General features: G+C 41.3%; 1 protein-coding gene across 3 annotated transcripts in view; it reads right to left on the reverse strand.

The window, feature by feature from the left end:
* The window catches only part of RTN4 (reticulon 4), a 56,296-nt gene that overhangs the window by 19,026 nt on the left and 15,396 nt on the right, over positions 1–21,874 (reverse strand). Inside the window, exon 3 of one of the 3 annotated variants that reach the window (XM_056853919.1) lies at positions 18,767–21,160. In XM_056853919.1, coding sequence (XP_056709897.1) covers positions 18,767–21,160 — 2,394 coding nt within the window. Of the gene's footprint in view, positions 1–4,572; positions 4,767–18,766; positions 21,161–21,874 lie in introns of those variants that run through there. The other 2 variants (XM_056853916.1, XM_056853917.1) reach the window with 2 other exon arrangements.

Raw genomic sequence — 21,874 nt, forward strand, 5'->3', positions numbered from 1 at the left:
CCAAAAATCTACAGAACAGTGAATTCTGTGCTGCACTGCAGATGGTGTACAGATGGCAATATCTGGGGCTTTAAAGGCCACTACACAAAACTGAGCATGAGATTAAGCTGAGAGATCTCAGCATCACTTCGGCGCCTGCAGAGTACTCTCATACAGCTCTGGCTAGTGTACAGAAAGCCTTAAATACCCATGGGTACGGTTGCAACAGTGATACAACATTATATGATGTAACTCCCTATCCACCATCACAGTCATGCATCAGCACGTTCCGGAGCTTAACTACAAGTGTGTCTGTGCACACATGCATACATCACACTACAAGAAACATACACAACTGCCAGTAAACTTATGAACATCACTGTCAGTGATCAGAACAGGTGGTTATTTTAAACATGTACTATTCACTAACTCGGATTTGGCTATATTGGAGCAAAAAAAATGTCAGGATTCCCGAAAATTCCAATACCGGTAAGGGTTTTTTTCCAGATTTTTTGGGGAATCCAAAAAAATTCGGCTCCATTATAGCCTGTGGGAAATCTTTCCAGGGCTCGGGGGGCTGTTTTTTAAAGTTAGAGACACCAAATTTTCAACATAGCCGCTGGTGACTCTCCTTAGAACTCCCAAGTTTGGTAAAGTTTGGGTCGAGGGGGGTTTCAATTTTATGGGTCCCCAAAGAGAGCCCCCATTAACCCTCCATTGGAAACATTGGACTATGCTGGACTTCCCATAGGATGTAATGGAGCCAAAGGGGGGGGTTGAACTTTAAAACCCCGCAACCCACTGTGTCTGTGCAGAAGCTGTTTTTTCCTTTTTACAGGGTTTTCCCCCTTTTTCCAGGATGTAGCCAGCAATCCCAAAAAGATCCCCCAAAAGTCGATTTTTTCTGGTTTTTTGAGATCGGGATTTGCCAGCTTACCGTTTGAGTTGCCTTTTTCCCTCCAGCTTGGCTTTATCAAATGCACGCCCCCGCCCCGTGGCAAGCACTCTCACTCCTCTCCTAACTCTCAAACATGAAATAAGCAAGCTAACATTTGTTAATCAGAGGACACCAAGACTGAAATGGATCTCACACACCTCATCCTGGCACTGACAGCGTTTGCAATGTAATTTCGCCTGTTGAGCAGGCACCTAGGTTTCATGAATAGCTAACAGGTGGAAGTATAGAGAACTGCAAACATTCTTCAGAGACCTGTCCACCTCTCCCTCTTCTAGGTCAGGAGGGAACAATGGAAGAAGCATGATGTGGATATAATCCCACCTCCACCACTGTATCCTCCTTTGTTCCCACAGAGCGTCCCCCCAATTACCGATGCTGGAGATAAGAGGGGATGGAAATGTGCATTTCAGATGCTGGCAGACAAACTAGTCTGCCTGCCAAACCAGATGGACTACTGTTCTGACCCTGCGTAGGGATTCCTATCATGTGCCAGAAAGGCCTTTATGTGAAGCTTCTTGCATAGCAACAAAGAAACTGTAAAACCTAATGGCTTAGTGCAGCTCTAGGAAAATGTCAGCCAACTAAACCAAACATCTATTATACAAATCAGTTCTCAACTGTCCACAAGCAGAAGACGCATGCTCCAGAATCACCTCCATGTCACATTATAGTCCTCAAAAAAGCAAATCGGACCCCAAACGGCATTCATTTTTAGGACCAATCAATTCAATGTTTCTTGATCAGTATCCGCAAACACACCCCTTCAAAACAAAGACATCTGTAACATCAAGTTATAGAAGCCCTCCTACTCAATTTACATTCACCAACACCTTCCATATCAGTCAGTGATAAATCTACTTTGGAAACCCTTATAGAGCACCAGGGATAGAGGGACTACGAAAGATTCCTTGTTCAGGACACTATATAAGAAGAAAAAGAGTGGCAGAATAATACAGTAACTTGCAATTAGTGCTTATAAAATATGAGATGAAAACATCTGGAAGTGCTTTTGAAATGCCTCTTGTTTTGCATAAGAGCAAATAGCAAAAAAGTGGCTCTTCTACCCCCATTTTACTGCCACTATGCCCCATCAGGACTTAGTGTTAGGAAAGAAATCTCCAGCCATCAACTTCCTATGTCAGCCGTGCCAAGGGAACGGGGAAAAGGTGGAACATACATTCACATGAAGCATATCAAAGCAAAGGAAGAGTCCTTGTAGCCAGTATTATCTATTCTAATTGGCAGATTTCCAACAACACTTGTTTAAAAAACTGGAAGGCCTGCTGATCGAACATGGGGCCTTAATGCATGCAAAGCACATGCTCTATGGTTGAGTTAATGCTTAGCTATGAGCTACTACAATTTGGCAGGGCCAGACTGTAGCTACAGATTGCTACTCAGTGCCCTGCATGCCCAGGATCTTCCCATTCTCACCTAAGAAAGAAATCTCTGCGTGCACACAACAGGTAAGGCCCATGCACGCATGAAACGCTTCCTGACAGAGAAGGATGGGAAGCCACCTGTTGCTAGAAGACCATGAACTGTAGACCCGCAGCTGTCATTAAGTTCCCATTTACCATCAAACTTTGGACAGATCTCCTGAAGGATAAGGCCGAGTGCTGGCTCCTCATAAAAATAGACATGGACTTAGGAGTGTAGCGTATCTGCTCCAAAGGGATGCTTACACAACACCTATTCAGACTTTATCATGTCTTCACTGGCATCACAGGGAGAAGACTTGAAAGAAACTCCTTCTTTCTCCTGATCCTGCAGCATAGTCGACTGAGGTCAATAGGTTCGAGGCCTACAAGGGTTCACCTGCACCAGCTGAGACTGGAAACTGCAGCTATAGAGATTAATTCCCCCCCACCTAATTTTTTGAGGTTGGAAAAAATCCTGTATAATTAAGTTTGATTCTGACTGCCATCTTGCACAAACTGCTAGTGAGTAAATCCTCTTAATCCTCACAAGGCTCTCTTGTGAGAAAGCGTAGAGAAGGACTGCACCCTTTGTTTTTGCATTAAGGTTTACCCAGTGGCAAACTAATCCATTCGTAGACCTTGTCCCTTCTTTCCCTCATGCATCTGAGGAAGCGATGTTATTCTAGAAGCAAGCCACTGATTTCCTTGGCAAGGACTTTGCAACCTTCCTTCTCTATCCTGCTAGTGTGACGTGGGCCATGCAGCAATTTCCACAGGTAAAACAAAGGAAGCAGCACAGTGCTTTGGGTCGGCGTGTGGTCATGTCCAGATGGCAGCTGGTAAGATTTAGCACTAAACCAGATGAGTGGGAAGCTGTACTGGAAGGAAGGAAGGAAGGAAGGAAGGAAGGAAGGAAGATGGATATATGGGATTTTATGCAACAATCCCATGGCAACCTCTCACTCAGGCTTTGCCACTCGCACAGACCCTAATCCTGCGTCTCTGCCCAACACTATAAACCCCACCTGGAGTTGCCTTCTATTTTTTTTAAAGCAGAACTTCACACTCAGTCTTGTGCAATTTAATTTACAACCCAAAGTATTCTTACTGATCAAGACCAGGGCTTCATTCTTCACCAAAAAAAGGGACACTTTTGTCACCTTCATATTAGATTCCTTCTATTTTCCCACCCCCTTCTGTTGTGCTTATGCATGGGCACATTTCTGAACTGGAAGCATTTCAAGAGGTGGAGAGAAAAGAACCACGGAGGCAAATTCCAAAATGACGTACCTACTTAAGCTTCTCGTGTTTTGAAACACATGATTGTGAACTTTGGACTCCTCAACAGCCTGGCAGGGATTCCCCACCATTACATGCCCAACCCCTTTTAAGAAGGGCCAGACGATTAGAACTTGGAACAAAACCGTTTTGTTCTGCTGGTACAATCCAAAGCTCAAATATGCAGTAAAGACTTAATTTCTTACATTTTTTTGCAGCAGAGATTAAGGAGAATAAGGAGATGAAGGGACAAAGCTTGGCAATTTTGGCCAGATATTTGTACTAACTGTTTTAGAACAGGAGTGCCAGTTACCGTTAAGGTTAGCGATAAACAGTTTTGTAAATCAAGGACAGCCCAAGAAACATCCATAAAGACGACAATCTAAAAATAGGCTTGGGGACTCAGGAAGGACAGAAGCTGTAGAAATAAGGGTGAGTGGTCCGTATTTCCGGACTTTGCCTATGCTTTGTATAAGGTTCTAGGATGGCTGGCTGCATGGTATCCAAAAGCAAAAGACCATTTGTTTGACAATAAGATTGCAATAACCATTAGCAGTCCTTAAAGGGGAAACGCCGACCCTCTTTCAGAGGCAACAAACACATCAGCTAAATGGAGGCGGGCCCTGACATTTGTACAGGCAGAGAATGCCAAAGGCAAGCTGCTATGTGCTGTCAGATGGCAGGATTTAATCCACTAAGCCATTTGCAGTCTCAGACACACTACCCCCTCCTACCGCAGATTCCCTTCTACTTAAAATTAGCTATTTTGCAACACTGATCCTCAAATGATTTCCTCACACGCTTCTGTTGCCATTCACAACCTCTAGAATTTATTCCACTACAACATGCACGACGTAAGCCTCTTTTGTTGCAGAGGACAACCCCACAGCATCCCTAAAAGCTTAAAAAAAAAAAAAACGGCAAAAGAGAAAATACCCTTATCCTTCCAACAGCTCGGCTGACTGTCCATCTCTCTTCAAAGAAGGATCTGCCCCTCCGGCTGGGATGATCAATTATGCATACCAAGAGACAGGCTGCCGCGGGAGAAATAAGGCGCGGGAGCGATGAAACATCAGGCTTCCCCCAGCAGAGGTCTGCAGTCTCTCGCCTGCTGCACAACTGCAGCAGAACTTAAGTCACCTGACTTGTCTTCTGGGTGTGGAGAAGACTGACGCAGTGAGTGCAATCTGTAACTAAGCTACCGATACTCCCGGCGCTAATTCCTCAATTCAATCTGCTTACCGAGGCAACTGTTTGCTTGTTACTGGTACCAATGCTGTGGGGTGGGGGGGAAACAGGCAAGACTGAAACTGCAATTCAGGGGACACACAGAACTTTCCCATAGACTTGCAGCCAAGTGCTCCTGGGCTGCTAGAGTGCTAGGGAAGTTCCGGCAAGGTGGATAATATATTTTAACCAGTGCAGAGAGACTGTATGAAACGCTTGCCCAGGACAAATACCTAGTGTAGTTTAAAGCAGCCTAAAAAATTCGAAGAGGATTATTATTGCAAACATATGCCAATAAAAGGTGGTGTTGCTGCAAGCAGATTAAAGCTCAGAGCTAGCAAACACATTTAAGCAGTGAGTTTCAAGTGTATAATGCACTTCAAATGTATATTCTCTCAGTGTAACAACCCTATCAGGTAGCCTGGTGTTTGAGACAGAACAAGGGAAGGGGTTGCAGATAAGAGATGTGGCTTTGTCTATACCCATTTAAGGATTGACAAGACTCAGACATCTCCCAGTCCACTCTTATTTGTGTGTGTGTATTCAGCCTGCAGCCTTCCAGAGAACCATACCTGCATCATGGATCACCCACTTCAAGCAGTTTTGGGACACCTCACCATCAGGGTGTTTTAGTTGTCAGGCCTGACACACTAAGGTCATTTATGCACGGGTGGTTTGCCTTGGATTTGCCACTGTAGATGCATGTTTTTCCCATCCAAATTCTCAGAACTCTCCATGGGTGCTTGTTTTTGAGTTTTGAGAACTTGGAGGGGGGAAATGTGCATCTACAGAGCGGCAAATCCAAGGCAAAAATCCCCAAGCATAAATGGCCTATGAGAGCTTGCTTGTGAAATCCTCTATCTCACTGAATGTGGTTTTATTTGCATATAGCCTTAGGCCATTACAAACATATCAACGATGCCAGAACTACATAGTAAAAGGAAAAATACTAGAATAAAATGCTAGATTAATAATAAATATACATAAGAAAAGCTATGCTAAATTAATGCACACAGAGTAGTAATAACAAAAAATTGCAGCAGTGTCTCAATCGGCCAATGAGACCTAGCAACCATTAAAATCAACTCGAAGGATCAGCTCTTTTAGCAAACATATTGTACATTTTCTCGGCTGCCAGAGCATACAGGAAGGTTTTATAAGAAACAAACCCATCAGAGCCTTTTAACAAAAATACTAATTTCATGACAAGCATTTAGGCCAGAAACCAACCTAGCAAGAAATTTAGCCCTGGGTTCTACACATAAGAGGGCATTCAAATAAATAATGGTATAAGTCCTCCAGAGCAGACGTTCCACAGATGCAAAAATGTTGATCTTTTGAAATTCGGCAATAATGCCAGCCAACACAGCCATTGGCACTATCTCATTAGTCTTGGCTAATTCACAGGTGTTTCACTGAGTTCTGATTTTAGAGGGGAGGGGGAAGCTGAATCAGCTGTTGTTAGCTGGCTATGCAGGTTAAAGCAGAGTCGTTAAACATGGCTGGAAGCCAACGAGCTACTTCACTTCACGCAAGGGGCTTGTGCTAGCTTAGTGGAATCTTGACTTTTTTTCTTTGAAAAAGCTAGCCCACATGCCATAAGAAACTGCTTGTGAAGCTCCTCTCAGGACCCTGCCAAGTGATCCAGGAAGCAGCTGTTTGAGGGGAATAAATGTCTATTTAGGCTCCTGGAATAGCTGCATGGTTGTAGAGATGCTGGCCTGGGCTTAAGATTTTGGCAGGGGCCATTTAAAAGTTTCTCCATAAATCCTTACTCTGAATGAAGGATCTATGGACTCAAAAGCTGTGTGTGTGTGTGTGTGTGTGTGTGTGTGTGTTAAGTACTATCAAGTTGCTTCCGACTCATGGCAACCCTGTGAATCAATGTCCTATCCTTAACAGCCTTGCTCAGGTCTTGCAAAAGGAGGGCCGTGGCTTCCTTTAGAGCACTGGTTCCCAACCAGGGGTCCGTGGACCCCCAGGGGTCCGCGAGAACTAAATTAAGGTCCACGAAACAAAGTTATAAACCCATAATAAATTAATATTTTCAATTAAAAGTTCTCTATTATAAAAATATATATTCAAATATTATTCTAAGTTTAATGTTTAACTAACAGTTATGATTAAAGATTATTTTCAAATTCTCGGAATTTTTATTTTGAACCTTGGGGTCCCTGCACCGAACAAAAAAGTCCTAGTGGTCCCTGGTCAAAAAAAGGTTGGGAACCACTGCTTTAGAGTCATTTCATCTCATGTTGGTCTTCTTTTCCTGCTGCCTCAACTTTTCCTAGCATTACTGTCTTTTCCAGTGACTCATAATGTGGCCAAACTACGATAGCCTCAGTTTGGTCATTTGAACTCCTAGGGACAGTTCAGGCTCAAAAGCTAGGAGCGCTTTTACTCAGATACTGTATTCCTTATCAATACAGCATCAGTTACAGCCCTTTCAGTCTTCAGCAGACTCTGTTTATAGAGAGGTGCCTCAGGTTCAGAGTCAGAAGTCCAACTTAAAAAAAATTAAGCTAGAGCTTTACAGTAAGGAAATGTAATCATCCATTCAGCCACTAACAAAAGAAGAGTGTGTGAAGAATGTTCATTCGAATGTTACATTACAACTGGTGAGAGAGCAGTTGGTATTTCGCATGTGTTACACTACAGACTGGTATCTGACAAAGACTGCTTTGACTCCCAAAGGCATATACCGTGAAAATCTTGTTGGCCTCTAAGTAGGGTTGCCAACCTCCAGGTAATAGCTGGAGATCTCCTGCTATTACAACTGATCTCCAGCCAACAGAGATCAGTTCCCCTGGAGAAAATGGCAGCTTTGGAAATGGGAATCTATGGCATTGAAGTCCCTCCCCTCCCCAAACCCCGCCCTCCTCAAGCTCTGCCCCAAAAACCTCCCACCGGTGGCGAAAAGGGACCTGGCAACCCTACCTCTAATGTACTACTGGACTCAAATCTAGCTCTTCTACCAACAAGGCTACTCTGTGAAACTACAAACTGCTGGCTTTACAGAAGTGAAACATGTACTTTTTAATATTTAATTAAAATGTAGACAGTTTTCTCTCCCCCATTACATTGTTTACTGGATGTTTACTATACTGATCTTTACTGCATTGTTTTATAGTTCTGTTGAAAACTCTACAGGGTTGCCAAACAAAGAAAATCTGCCTTGAGCCCATATGAGAAAAAGGGATGATAAAGCTGAATCACATAATTGTTACCCATGTAGATAAGAGAAATTTTTCAAGTTCTGCTTTTGTGCAGTTTTGGTAAGTCAAAGATATCATCTTCCAAAGCCCCAAAATCAACTATTCTAGACAAGTTGCCCACGCAGGAAAGAATACTGTATCTGAGCTAAGGTTGCAATCACAATAATGTGAATTTTTAAAATATAGGCTTTCACATGCTATCCAAATATATATTGGGTATTTAATAATGTTTAAGGTTTTTAGAAAGGCCTCCAAAAGATGAATATTTGATACTACAAAGGATGTATTTTGCAGGCCAGAAAAAACTATGTAGGTGAATTTTCAATTTATAAACACTAGATGGCACCAAACCCTCTTATTTTTTGACACCCTTCACCTGATTGAGTGGGGTAGGCAGCCTAGAGCTCAACACAAAACTTAGAAGCAGCTCTTTAAAAAAGAAAATGAAATCTTTAAGGTACATTAGAGGGTGAAATTGGGTGCTAGAATAACCAGTATGTGAAGGCAATAGCAGGCAAAGATTGGGGGGAGGGGAGAATAAAGAGCTTCCTGGAGATGTTTTACAAAAAAGAAATTATAGAAGTACACAGTGGTCAGTGATCCAAGTGCCAGCCAGGCACAAATGTATGCCAGTGCACTAAAACAATCACAGAATGCTTGTGTATAGATTTATGACTTACTATGAGACCTCATGTGTGCCACTTCCTAATAAAAGACTCCCAACTCAGTTTTACTGCTGTGGAAACTTCATGGATTATTAATCAACATGCCAATTATCAGCAGCGTTAAGCTGAATATTTTCAGTCATGCAAGTGGGTTCTTTTTGTTGGCCTCTGCTCTGAACTTTGATGAAGGTTGGCTCTTCAATTATAAAAAGGCTGCTGACCCCTGTTGTGGGGAGGGGCCGTGGCTCAGTGGTCGAGCATCTGCTTGGCATGCAGAAGGTCCCAGGTTCAATCCCCAGCATCTCCAATAAAAGGGACTAGGCAAACAGGTGATGTGAAAGACCTCTACCTGAGATCCTGGAGAGCTACTGCCAGTCTGAGTAGACAACCCTGACTTTGATGGACCAAGGGTCTGATTCAATATAAGGCAGCTTCATGTGCTCATAGTGTAGGCGTGTGTATATTTCTTTACGAGAACTGTATCTAAGTCAGATGTAGAAAGTGGGAGCGAAAGCAGCTGTAGGATGCATTTTGAATGCTTCTTGACTGAGACAGACTTGGAATTTGGCATGGAGGCATTATCGAACAGCCATAACACCTGTATTAGACTGTGGTTGTAGATATACTGGACTTTCCAAATGAAAAAAGCAAGTACTATGAGCTTTCTATTGGAAGTTATGAAAAATCAGAATTACAATACAACAAAATCTAAACCATTTCTTTTCTGCATACAGAAAATTGCAGAACTAAACCAAGCGATTTACCTATTAGTAGAGAATGACTGGCAAGCAGGGAGGCTTTTGACTTGTTTTACCTTTTAGGCAATGGGTGGCACTGGTACATATGGATTAGCAGGCTAGTGAAAACGTGTGGGTATATTTGCAAGTATGAAGAATCAGCTGCTAGTGAACTGGAAGCTGCCCTACAACTGATTTGAATGCCTGTCCAATAGTGTCATGGCAATAGAGTTTGTCTCTTTAAGGAGTCCTTTAGGATGTTTTTCTGTATCTTTTTTGTCTTTGTCTCCCATTCGAAAAAGCCTAGATTGGCTGCAATTTGTAATCCAGAGAGGGGGGGTGGCACTTGTTGTTTAAATCATCAGTTTAAAAGTCACATAAAGAACTGGAAATCAAACTTAGTTCATAGTCCAGACCCAAGAGAGCACTTTAACACATCAGCTTCATCAGTCTGCTGTCATTTGCCAGCTTTTCTTCACCACCAAAATCTTATTTGAGCTCTTTAAGATGGTTGGCTAAGCTGGCAAGACTTTTTGCCACAGCTGGCAAAAAGCCAAGTTTCACTTTGGAGTTGTTAGTGAGTTTTAGATAAAGTCCAGAGTGCTTTCCCTTTATAAACAAATACGCTGTCAGACACCTCAGTCGTGTAAATTTTTAGTAATAGTTGAAATGTAGAAAAAAACTTGCTGTGTAAAGATCAGGGTCTCCCCGCCGCTCTTCCCAGATGGTAATGGCGCCCACTCCTCGGCTCAACGTCCGAGCGATCGTCGCCGCTTCTGCAGCAACGACCGCTCCTAGGACGGGGAGATCACCGGTGTCCCGTTCAGCATCCCCTCTTGCGCAAGGGGTGCCACTTGCCAGGTGGGGGGGGGCGGTTTCCCTGCCCCCCGGCAGCTTCAAGCTGGCCCGCGATCAGTCACGCGACCGCGGCGATTCCCCCCCCCCCCCAATCCGGAAGTCTCCAATAGTGTCATTTTAAGTCAGCTATTGGAAATATTTACACTTATCAGCTAGATTGCTGATAAATGGTAATTTGACATCACAATTTGAAATTCAAAAAGGCACTAGACAAGGTTGCCCTCTTTCACCTTTATTGTTTATTTTAGTGTTAGAAGTTTTATTGAGTAAGATTAGAAATATCCCAGATATAATAGGATGTCAATTTGGGAGAAAACATTTTAAGGTTAAAGCTTATGCTGATTTGCAGCAGCAAGAATTATCCAAAAGGACAGGCTTCTCTATTGAACATAAAATACTTGGGTATTTGGACAACTTCAAACAATCTTAATTTATTTAAAAACAATTATATTAAGTTATGGCAACAAATTGTTATAAAAAACAAATTGTTTAAAAAATTGGGGGGAAATACCCCTATCATTATGGGGTAGAATTTCGGTAATTAAAATGATGGTATTACCTAAAATGCTTTTTTTGTATCAAAACTTACCAATTATAAAAGGGTCTCAAATATTTAAAATTTGGAAAAAATATATTCTAAATTTTTTATGGGGCAAAGAAAGACATAGAATAGCATATAATAATTTAATTGAAATAAAGGAAACAGGAGGTTTGGGGTTACCAGATTTGAGAATGTATTATGAGGCACCTTGTTTTGATTGGTTAAAGACCTGGATTTTGTTAGAGAATTCCAAAATATTGGAAATAGGTTTTAATTTACGTTTTGGTTGGCATGCATATTTGTGGTATGATAAGGAAAAGGTAAACAAAGATTTTAATATTCACATTATTAGATTTGGTTTATTTCAAATTTGGAAAAAATATAAAAGGTTTTTAGAAAATAAAACTCCGGGATGGATTAATCCAGTAGAAGCATTTATGAAGAGAGGGATAGAATTAAATTTAGATATGGATATATATAAGGAAGGAGATTGGGTTTTAAGAAGCAGAGAAGAACTTAATATTAAAGACTGGTTTATGTATTATAAATTAAGATATATTTAACAAAGATAAGCAAGTTGGATTTAATAATAAATCTAAATTAGAAAATTTATTAATAAATGGAAATAAAGAATTGATTGGAAGGATATATTGATTATTAATTGAAGTAAATTTAGAACAAGAAAGAATTAAACCAGTAATGGTGAAATGGATGAAGGAGTTAGGATATAATATTGATTTGGTAACATGGGAAAACTTATGGAAGAAAGAATTCAAATTTACAATAACCAATGAAATTAGAGAGAACTTATATAAAATGTTTTATAGATGGTATATAACTCCCGTGATAATAAGTAAAATAAAAAAAGGAGACATGGATCTATGCTGGAAATGTGGAAAGGAGAGAGGAACTTTTATGCATTCATGGTGGATATGTAAAAAAAATTTAAAAATTGGAAAAAAGTAATAAGAGAAACTAATAATTTGATTAATATGAGAGTAAAAAGAAATCCTGCATTTTGTTTATTGGGTATTCCTCAAGAAAAAATGGATAGAAATGACAGGGTCATTTGTCAATATAGTTTTGCTGCTGCAAGAATTATAATAGCTAAAGTTTGGAAGCAAGTAAATAAACCTTCAATTAGTGACTGGAGAGAGAAATTATGGATGTATATGAGGATGGCCAAATTAACAGAATTCCTACATGGAAACGATATGGAAGAATTTAAAAAAACATGGGCGAAGGCCGTCACATATTGGGATAAACTGGCAAAAATAGATTTTACTATTTTAGTTAATGAGTTATAGAAATAAGTTTAACTTTTTTATTATCTTACCATCAACAGTGTATTCTTTAAACTGTTTAGACACTTCTCCGGAAGTCTGGTGATGGGTCACTTTTTATGGTGGGTGGTGGGTCAAAAGGATATTTTGAATTTTGTAATTTTGCTATTTTGAATGTATTACGCAGATTATATTATTGATACTTTTTTGTATTTTTTATTATTGTATTTGTTTGTTTTGTTTTATGTGTTATGTTATAAAGATAAAAAAAATTATAAAAAAGCAAGTGAGTTTGTCCTCCATTTTTTATCTATGAGTAAAAGTGCTTCAGAATTTTCACCCTGCTCTTCAAAAAGATCACCAAGAAATACCATTCTAACTTAAACAAAAATAAAAAGCAACAAGTGCAAACAACTTTGAGTTCCATGGAAGAAATGGATAATGTACAAAAAATAAAGAATTTTCAGCACCCTTTTCAGAGACAGACTGAGTGGATTTCAGGAGGGAACGAATTCCACAGATACAGAGCAGCAAACCAGATCCTCTACTCAGTAGGAATTAGCTTGCAGTACTAATTTACCACAAAAGCTAGACAAAAACGCTAATGTCTATATACTGAACACGGACTAGCCACCAAAGAGAAAATGCAAGTGACACCACACCAGTTGTAGGTCAGAACTACCTTCCTGGACAAGGACTATTGGGTCTGGGACTGGCTGTGGCAGAAGTCAAAGCAATGAACCAACAGAAGGGGACACAAGCAGCGCTTTCTTTCATCTGCATCTGAGTAAGCATGGATATCCACCTGCTGTGCGGAATGACCACAACTGCCAACACACTGGAAAAATGCACACAGGCAAAATTCAATTTGGGGCACATTAGCTGCTACTAGCAGGGACAGGGAGACAAAAACACGCTTCCTGCAATGGCAAATGTGTGGAATTTGCTGAGGGATTTGTCTGACTCATTCAGAAGCCACATGAAGATCTAGGAGTCTTTTGAAGCATTTCAGTCACCTGTCCCCACATATACTTATGGAGATCTACTTGAAAGAATGCAAACAGTGGTAGAAGAGTTTCTGGGCCCCTACAAAGATCCCTGTCTCCCTGTAGCCTTCAGCCACATTTCCTATAACTTGTGTACCTCCTCCAGTTAGCACAGGGCTTCTCCCCTCACCCACTCCCCACATACAAATACTCTCCCAATTGCACAAAATTTCAGTAGAGGCTTCAAAAGTACCACGCAAACTCCAAACAAAGCAAGCATAATGTATTTTGATCACAGAGCTGAGGCTTCCATGGAATAATATATACCTTTGTAAAGCAGCCCTCCTAAGGCACATATGAATGCTTCTCTTCCTAGAACCTACTTAACACTGCTTTAAAATATTAATTAAGCAGGGTCTAAATTATACATTGGAACTGAAACAAATGTGACTGGCTAACATTTCTTGTATGGAAAAGAAAAACAACTGACTGCTTGTCTTCAGAGCAATTCCTACTTGAAAGCAGCGATCTTTTTTCCTCTTTATCACTCCTTTATCTCCAAAGGTCAGAAAGGCAATTATGCAATATAGAAAAGCTAAATACCAAAGGCGGATAAAGCATTTGGGCTATAAGCAGGCCTGCAAGTGTTAATCAGAGGTTTATTAACTTAACACAATTCATAGGGCAATCTATAACAATGGCTACTTTAGATAGTTGATAGCTTTGGAAAAGGAGAAATCTATCAGCCATTATAGTTAAGTGAAACCTTCAGGTTCAAAGGCAGTACAACAACGGGTTAGGAAATTCCTGGAGATTTGGGGGTGGAGCCTGGGGAGGGACCTCAGCAGATATAATGCCAGAGTGTCCAGCCTCCAAAGCAGTCATTTTTCTCCAGGGGAAATGATGGCTAGTTTGGAGATCTCCTGGTATTACAACCGATCCCTAGGCTACACCTGGAGGTTGGCAACCCTAAGTACAACTCAGAATACCAGTTTTTTGGGGGGGACAAACAAGAGGGCCTGTCGCCTTCATAACTGATATGTATTGGACATTTTAATATATTGTTTTTAATATTTGTAAGCTGTCTCAAAGACTTTTTTAAAAATTGAGACATGGGATATAAGTATTCAAAAAAAAATTAACTAAATGCCATATTTGCCATCTCCCAAGAAGCATCTGAATGGCCACTGATGGAAATGATCCTTGATAAAATGGACCTTTGCTTTATTATGTAGAAAATCTATATACTGCCTCTATAGAGACCTGCTCACACGATGTAAAAATACAATAAGATCACAAAAACACCAACATATGTCTTAACAATAATAAAACAGCAACATATGTATTAACAATAATAAAACAAATGATAAAAACAGCCTAACACAATATTCAGCTGCATAAAAGAGATATTCATAAAACACTTGCCATGTTAGGTAAAACCAGATAATAAAAACAGCATAAATAAAGCTTTACATTTTGAAACATACTGTGAAAGCCCTCACCCCATCCTGGTGAGGGTAGATCAGCCTTCACCAGAGGGATCTTGGGGATGGGTGGGAATATGTGTTTATACACAATGGAGATAGATCATTGGAATACACATACACACACCCTTCCCATACATCATGATATGCATTTTTCTAGTAAAGAATCATCCTCAGCATCTCCAAAGTTAAGAATATTGGGTGGCAAGGCTGTGGGAATCCTTTGCCAGTTAAGACTACTCATAGCTGACTAGCATCTGTGCTAGATGAATCACAAGACTGAGTCAATGTAAAGCAATTCCACATAATGTACTCTTGCATTCTGGTGTCCCTAAAATAAGTAGAATATTAAAAGATGTCTTTTAAAACTGCAGCCAGGATATTTCAGGCCTAAAAAGCCTGTGTTAATTGTGATTAAAAAGAAATGCTTTGCTTTTTGCCTGTATTTAAGAGGAATGGCTGGTAGAGTCTGGATCTTGAGATCCTGTTCAAGTTACACCCAGTACAGCTGGGACATTTTAAGTGTGTATCATATGAATTTCAAGGTCAATTTGACCAACAAGTGCTGTTTCTTTAAGTTTATTTCTTGCCCCATGGCAGCAATACCTTCCTGGATTTTATTAGTGTTATTTTTACAGCTATCCAATGGAAGACAGAGAAAATCAAGCACACTTATGTGCCACATAGGGAATGTACTTTGCCTTTTCAAAAACCCAGAGGATAAAGAATTATTTGGCTTTGTCCTACATTTCAATCCCAGCTCAGCAATGCATCTCACTGAGAGGTCTTGTCCAGAAACTCCCCTTTCTCATTTGTCAATACAACCCAAAACTGGATCCAATATACGATACCCTCCTGCAATACTTAGCTGCAGTAAAACTTAGCTAGACTGTCAAACAGATAATCAGTTAGATGTGGTTTAATTCAAAACATATAGCTCCTTTTAATTAGAGATAATGTTATTTGTTTTTCTCCTATGACCTTTGGAGTCTGAAGTTAAATTACTGAGTTTTAACCAATTAACAAATGAAGACAGTTTTGAAACAAAAACTGAGAGTCAAAAAACACCCCACCCCACCGGCGTATTCTCAGAGGGTTGGGGTAAAATCAAAAATCCTAAAGCACTTAGCACAATGGAAGTGTTGTACAGACTAAAAGCCCTGCTGTAGTAATTATCAGAGGATCTACACAGGTAGAAGTAAGAGCATGGGCATTTGGAAAAATAAAAATTTGTGACTACTGATATTTTAACATGAGACACGTTACGAAAAAGGCCATCTTCGAGACAGAAGTTTGTGACACAGTAAGACACCTTCACACAAGCCACAGAATCAAGATGTTGTTTTTTCATCATAATTACACAGAAACCAAATGTTAAAAGGGTCAACACTATGGGGCAGTTCTCAAAGGTAACCCACATCAAGGCTAAAGAATGGCCGCATCTGTGCCAGAAGTAGTTTTCCGCAGAGTCAGAGGCTTATACATAATTCACAGGAGTCTTCCAACAAAGGCCAGAGTGTTCTGCAGTAGAAAGTCACACAACTGGAATGTGGTGAACAATTCGATGCAGTAAAAGAACAAGATCCTGCCCAGAAGCATCAGCAGGGGAGTGACCTCAGCACTGCTTACACAAGACGTTTCTATTGCAGGCTGTAAGTGCTGTAGAACAAGACTAAGTTTCCAAAGGGTTAGTTTTGTTTTCTCAACTGAATATGGAAACTTTATGCTGTTGCTTTTCCAAACTCACTTGGAATCAACTCTTCTTATTCACTGTCTAAGCAGACAGCTGCAAACAAGCAGCTCAAAGTACAACAGAAGCACCAAAAGTAACCTCTTTGTCCTCTCCTCTTTATTTTACTGGGTCTTCTGTGGGAGAAGTTCCAAGCAGACCAAGATGATCCTGGTCTCCTAGACCCCACTAGACCAGTTTAACTCCTGTGGTAGAAAAGTTATTCACGTGGCTCCCTCAATGCACATGGTGCTTTGCCAAGTAAATAAGCAAAAACATAGCTCCTTGCCCCAAAGAGCTTACAAGGTATGTTCAGATGAGGAGGGGGCAGCAAGGGCAACGGGGATCAGCATATACAAATGTAGTTAATATGTCGCCCAGTAAGGATCCAGGCTTAAGCCAAAGGCTTCACTGAAAAGATGGGAATTGAAGAAAATAAAGGTGGTACCACACAAGTATTCTGTGAAGGACCACCAAGCACAAGGCACAGCGAGGTAGAAGGGGGTGGAGTTATTTAAGAAGCCTTTGAACAGCTTAGGATGGTAGAGTTGAAGCACTAAGGAGATGAGGGCAGATGAAGCGAGGGGCACTCAAGACCATGGAGAAGTTAATTTGCTAAAGACAAATGACTGACACTGGCTACAGAAGGGAATGGTAAGCCCGCAGAGGGCCTGATCTTGGTTTGGGTGACAGGAGACAAGTGATGCTGACCACAGAGTCCTGAACAGCATGCCACTGATAAGTCAAAAATGCTATGAAAAACTGTGACAGGAACTTTGATTTCTCTATATAGTGGATAATCTGCCTTAACTCTATGTTGAGTAGTTTTTCATGTTACCAAGCACAGTGAGTTTGCTCTGGCCAGCTCCGCTCTGACAACCAGCCAAAAGCCATCATCTTGTCAATGCACAACCTATTCCGAGACCTTGTTACTGTGTTTCTTGGTGATACAGCACATGAGCATGCACACAGTACCAGAAGGTGACAACAGTATCTGTGATGGAGGAATAGCAATGGTCATGAGAGGGAGGGAACAGGGAGGGGAAAGCAAACAGGTCAGTCAGAGAGAAACTGTGGATCTGATGTGGCCGCTCAATGTTTAGTTGGAAGAGCTAATGTCTCCTTAAGTTTGCTTAGGCCTAGCAATACTTATTCACGGCAAAGATTCTTTCCACACACACTCACACGGACTTCCTTTTAGGCTCACAGGAACTCTTTTTAGCATGCTCCTAGAACAAAGGATGCGACCCTGAAAATGTTCATAAAATGCCTTTAACTTCCCCCATTAAAAAAAGTACGGGCTACAATCCAACACAGGCATAGGAAACTAAGAGCAGGCCCTGTTGGATCTGACTAGAAAGACATCTAGCTCCACATTCCATCCCCACAGTGACTACACAGATGCTCCTGAGAAGCTCAGAAGCATGGTGTGATGGCAATAATATCCTTCATAAGTTGCTTATCCGCCAGCAACTGATACTCAGGCCATACTTCCTCTGAACAAAGAGGCTCTATTTAGCTATCGTAACTAACAGAACACAGACCGGTAAACCAAACTATGAACCTGTCTAAATTCCTTTTAAACCCACCTGAGTTGGTAGCCATGGCTTCACCTTGTGGCAGCAAATTCCATAAGTTGATAATGGATGCTAACGATATGGGGGGGGAGGGGGGATTTCCTCATCCACTTTTTCCACACCATCCATTAATCTATGTTTTTCTCCAAACGCAGAGGTCTTCAAATAACTTTAGCCTTTTCCACATAGGGAAGATAGCCCAACCCTTGGATCCTCTGCTGCTTCCGCATTGTTCAGACTTTGCAGCATTCTTTTTGACACAAGGCTACCAAGCACAGTATTCCAAATGTGGCTACCCAATAGATTTATCTCAGTTACATATCATACTGGAGATTGCATTTTCAGCCCCTTTCCTAATAATTCCTAACGTGGAGCTTGCCTTTTCCGCTACTGTTGCATATAGAGCTGATACTTCCACTGAGCTATTCACCATAAACTGAAGAAATCAAATTGGATTGTAGCCACAGCATACAGATGAGTAGCCCCTTTAGAAAATATAACAAAAGGCAGAGGCATCTAAACATGGCTCTGGCCTCATAGGCTAACTCTGTATCTGATTCCAAGGCTTCCACAAAAAGACCTATTGGTAATCGTTTTGAACCAAACATTGCATCACATCCTTCTATGTTTAAGGAAAAGTTTCATCTCAAGCAATTTATAAATGGGATGGCAGAAAGAGAAAGAAAATTCAAAATGGCCACTTTTTGAGCTAATGAAGGCACAGAGAGGTACAGCTGAACTCAATGAGGCACTTTTAAAAGACACAAATCATGGCATGCTGAAGGAAACTTGGATTAGTAAAATGCAAAGGAAGTGAAAGCAGATTACCTGAAGGTTTACTCAGCTGTGATGATAATATAGGGGGAGATTTCTCCTTTTCTTTAATGGAAACAACTCCTCTCTCAGCTTCCTTTCCTACTCTGACTACCTTTCTCTCTTTGGGGAAAGGCGTAATGTCAGCAGGTGAGAAGGACTCCTTAATTCCTTCAGACACTTCTCCCTCCAGTTTCTCAAAGGGTTTTTCCAAAACAAGCCCTCGCTCTTCAGCTCTGACATGTATATCCTTTAAAGACAAGTCCTGGGCTACCTCTTGGCAAGGAGATTGCCTTGACTCTGTTTTCATAGTATCACTGATCTCTCTACTTCCATTTTCCTTTAATGCATCTATTTGGGTAGTTCCCATCACTGACTTAGTAGCTTGATAAGAGAGAACAGGGAAGTCATCACTCTCTGGAGAGGATTCTGCAGATGGCATACCTTGGTCTCCCACTTTGGGTTCCTTAGAAATGAGGAAATCATCTGAATAAGTATCAAGTTCTTCCATGTGTAGCTGGGGAGTCTCTTCTTTCTTAGTCAAGTCTGCTGCCTCCACTTCCAGAGACCAGGTTGTGGGGACATTTTTGGAAGATTCCAGTTGAGGCTGGAAGGATTCCAAGTAGGGCTTGCTAAGGGAAAATGGCAAATCCTCATGTTTCTCCACGTGACCTTCATCTGTAACGACCTTGGCAATAGTTTCAAGTGGTTTCTCTTTCACAAGTTCTCTCTTCTTCTGAGCAAGATCAAGTTCTGGCTGCCTACTAAACAAGTCACTTTTTCCAGATGATTTCTCAAGATGCTCAGAATACTCAGGCACAGGTTGTGAAACACATTCTGTCAACGCAGTCTTAGAATAGCCTGTAAAAGCTGGAGAAGCAGATTCATTGGAGACTTTTGTTTCTTTAACTAAGTCACAGGCGATGGATATATATGAAGTCTCCAAGTCTTCTAGAGCGGCACCATTCTTGTAGTCAGATTCCTTAGCAGGAGTTTCAACCTTGGCCACCTGTGCCAGGGTTGCTGGTACATTCATTGCCTCCTGATAGGAAGGAGGCTTCTCAGATTTCTGCATTACATTCTCGTAGTCATCAGCAGCTGAATTAGAAATTTCCACTGGGGAGCTTTCAAGTGGCACAGCAGGACCAGCCACCCCAGCAGTGCTGCTTGCATTCAGTGGTGCCTCCATAACAATATCTGGCAAGACTGGGGAGGGAGTTGCTTCAGACCCTCCTTCGAAGGAGGGGCAGATCTGTACGGCCACATTCAAAGGTTCTTGCGAAGACTCAGACATTTGGACCAAATCAATCTTTGTTTCATACGCAAGTTTAGGGCAGACTGAATCAAACAAATCACTTTCATATGCTTCCTGCACTAAATCTGGAGTGAGGCCTTCAGCCACAGATGCTGCATCAACGGGCATCTTCAGCAAGCTCTCCACTTTATCAGACGCAACTGTCTGGCCCGGGCTGCTTGCTGACGCAGTGTGGGTTGAGCTGGACTCCGTGCCAAAATGAGCCTTCATTTCTGCTATCTTTTTCTCGTCTGTTTTATTCTGAGAAGCTTGTTCCTCTCCTAGAGATTTGGCAGCGTCTCCCTCCACTGTCACAGCTGACTCAAACTTGGCACAAGTAATGTAAGCTTGCGGAGACTCTTTTCTAGCTTCAGGAGTACTTGGGAAAGAAATGTCTTCATTGCTGCTTTCACTCTCTTTTTCAAAGTCCTTTTGTTCAGGCAGAAACTTTGCCTTATCTGCATCATATTTATCTATGCCACTGTCTAATTTGCCGTCTACCTGATCCCTACCTATATCTTTCAAACTGCTGCTGTCATTACTAGCCCCCGTTGGTTCAAAAGGTTTGAAATCCACATATTCTTCCCTTATGGAGTGGTTGTCTACAAAAGCCACTTTTTCACCGTGACCCTCAATATCATACTTCCCATCCTCAAGAGATCCATCTTTCTCACACTTTGCAAATAACTCAACAGGTGAGTCTGGGGAAGAGTCCTGCTGGTATGCTGAGAATTTGCTGGTGTCAGACCATCCTTTACTGTCGACTGAGTCCTTAGTCTGAAATAAAGAAAATGGTTCTGACTCTTGGTATGGGGGCACCACTCCGAAACGTTTGACTTCTGGGACCACGCTTGCTTCATCGTCCTCTGCAAGGAATGGATTCCGTGCATTTTTGGTAGTTGCTTTAAATGCCTCCATTTCAGTGTGGCTGTAACCGCCTTTTGCCGGAAGTCCGCTGGACATTGTATCAAAGGCTGTATACTCTTTAAAGGGATTGGCTGAGAGAGGAGAAAGGGAGGGAAGAGAAGCAGTAGCATCAAGAGGCACAGCAGCAAAATCTTCGTGGCCATCTGAGCGCACACGACCAGGCTGCTCGTGCGAGTCCATACCTTCGTCTGTGGCCGTGGACAGAAAGGAAAGTTAGCAAGAGTGCAAGTGGTCTGAAAGGTAAGTTTTAATGACAGGTTCCAAAACAATAGCAAAGTTCAACCCTTAGTGCTAGAAAGATAGCAGCAAAAGCATACATTAAGTTAGCAAGAGAACGTGAATGAAGCAGCATGCTTTGCGCAATCCAATCATGTTAGAAAAAAAACATCAAACCAGGGCCATGTACCCAAGTTTTACAAAAACAAACTTGAATGTTGGATCTCAAAGCAGATATAAAAGTAGGTATCTTGGTGATGATCTCTTAACCATGCCTGAGGTCAGGGAAAGGCAACGGTCTAATGCACTTCTCCCTCCCTCGTTTTCTGACATGGATTTTTTGTCTAGCTTTAGCCATCATTTAACGTTACATAGGCACTATCGCTACCTATGATTAACACAAAGTTCCTTCTTAACCAGCACTCACAATCCACCTTCAAACACTGGTTGTAATAGGAATCCTGTTTAGCACTAGCCACAGATGACGCCAGAGCACATCCAATGAAGAGTCATGTTTAAGGCAGGAAGGGGAGTGGGATTTCATGCTGGGAAGAGAGGAAATCTATGGCCCAATCTCTTTACCATGGTTAAGAGATGAGCAGTATTGAATCTGCACTGATCAATACCAGATAGGTGAAAACACCTAAAAGTAATTACAATTATGAAGGAATACATCAACACACAGC

The sequence above is a fragment of the Euleptes europaea genome, chromosome 7, assembly GCF_029931775.1.
Source record: "Euleptes europaea isolate rEulEur1 chromosome 7, rEulEur1.hap1, whole genome shotgun sequence".
Taxonomy (NCBI): domain Eukaryota; kingdom Metazoa; phylum Chordata; class Lepidosauria; order Squamata; family Sphaerodactylidae; genus Euleptes; species Euleptes europaea.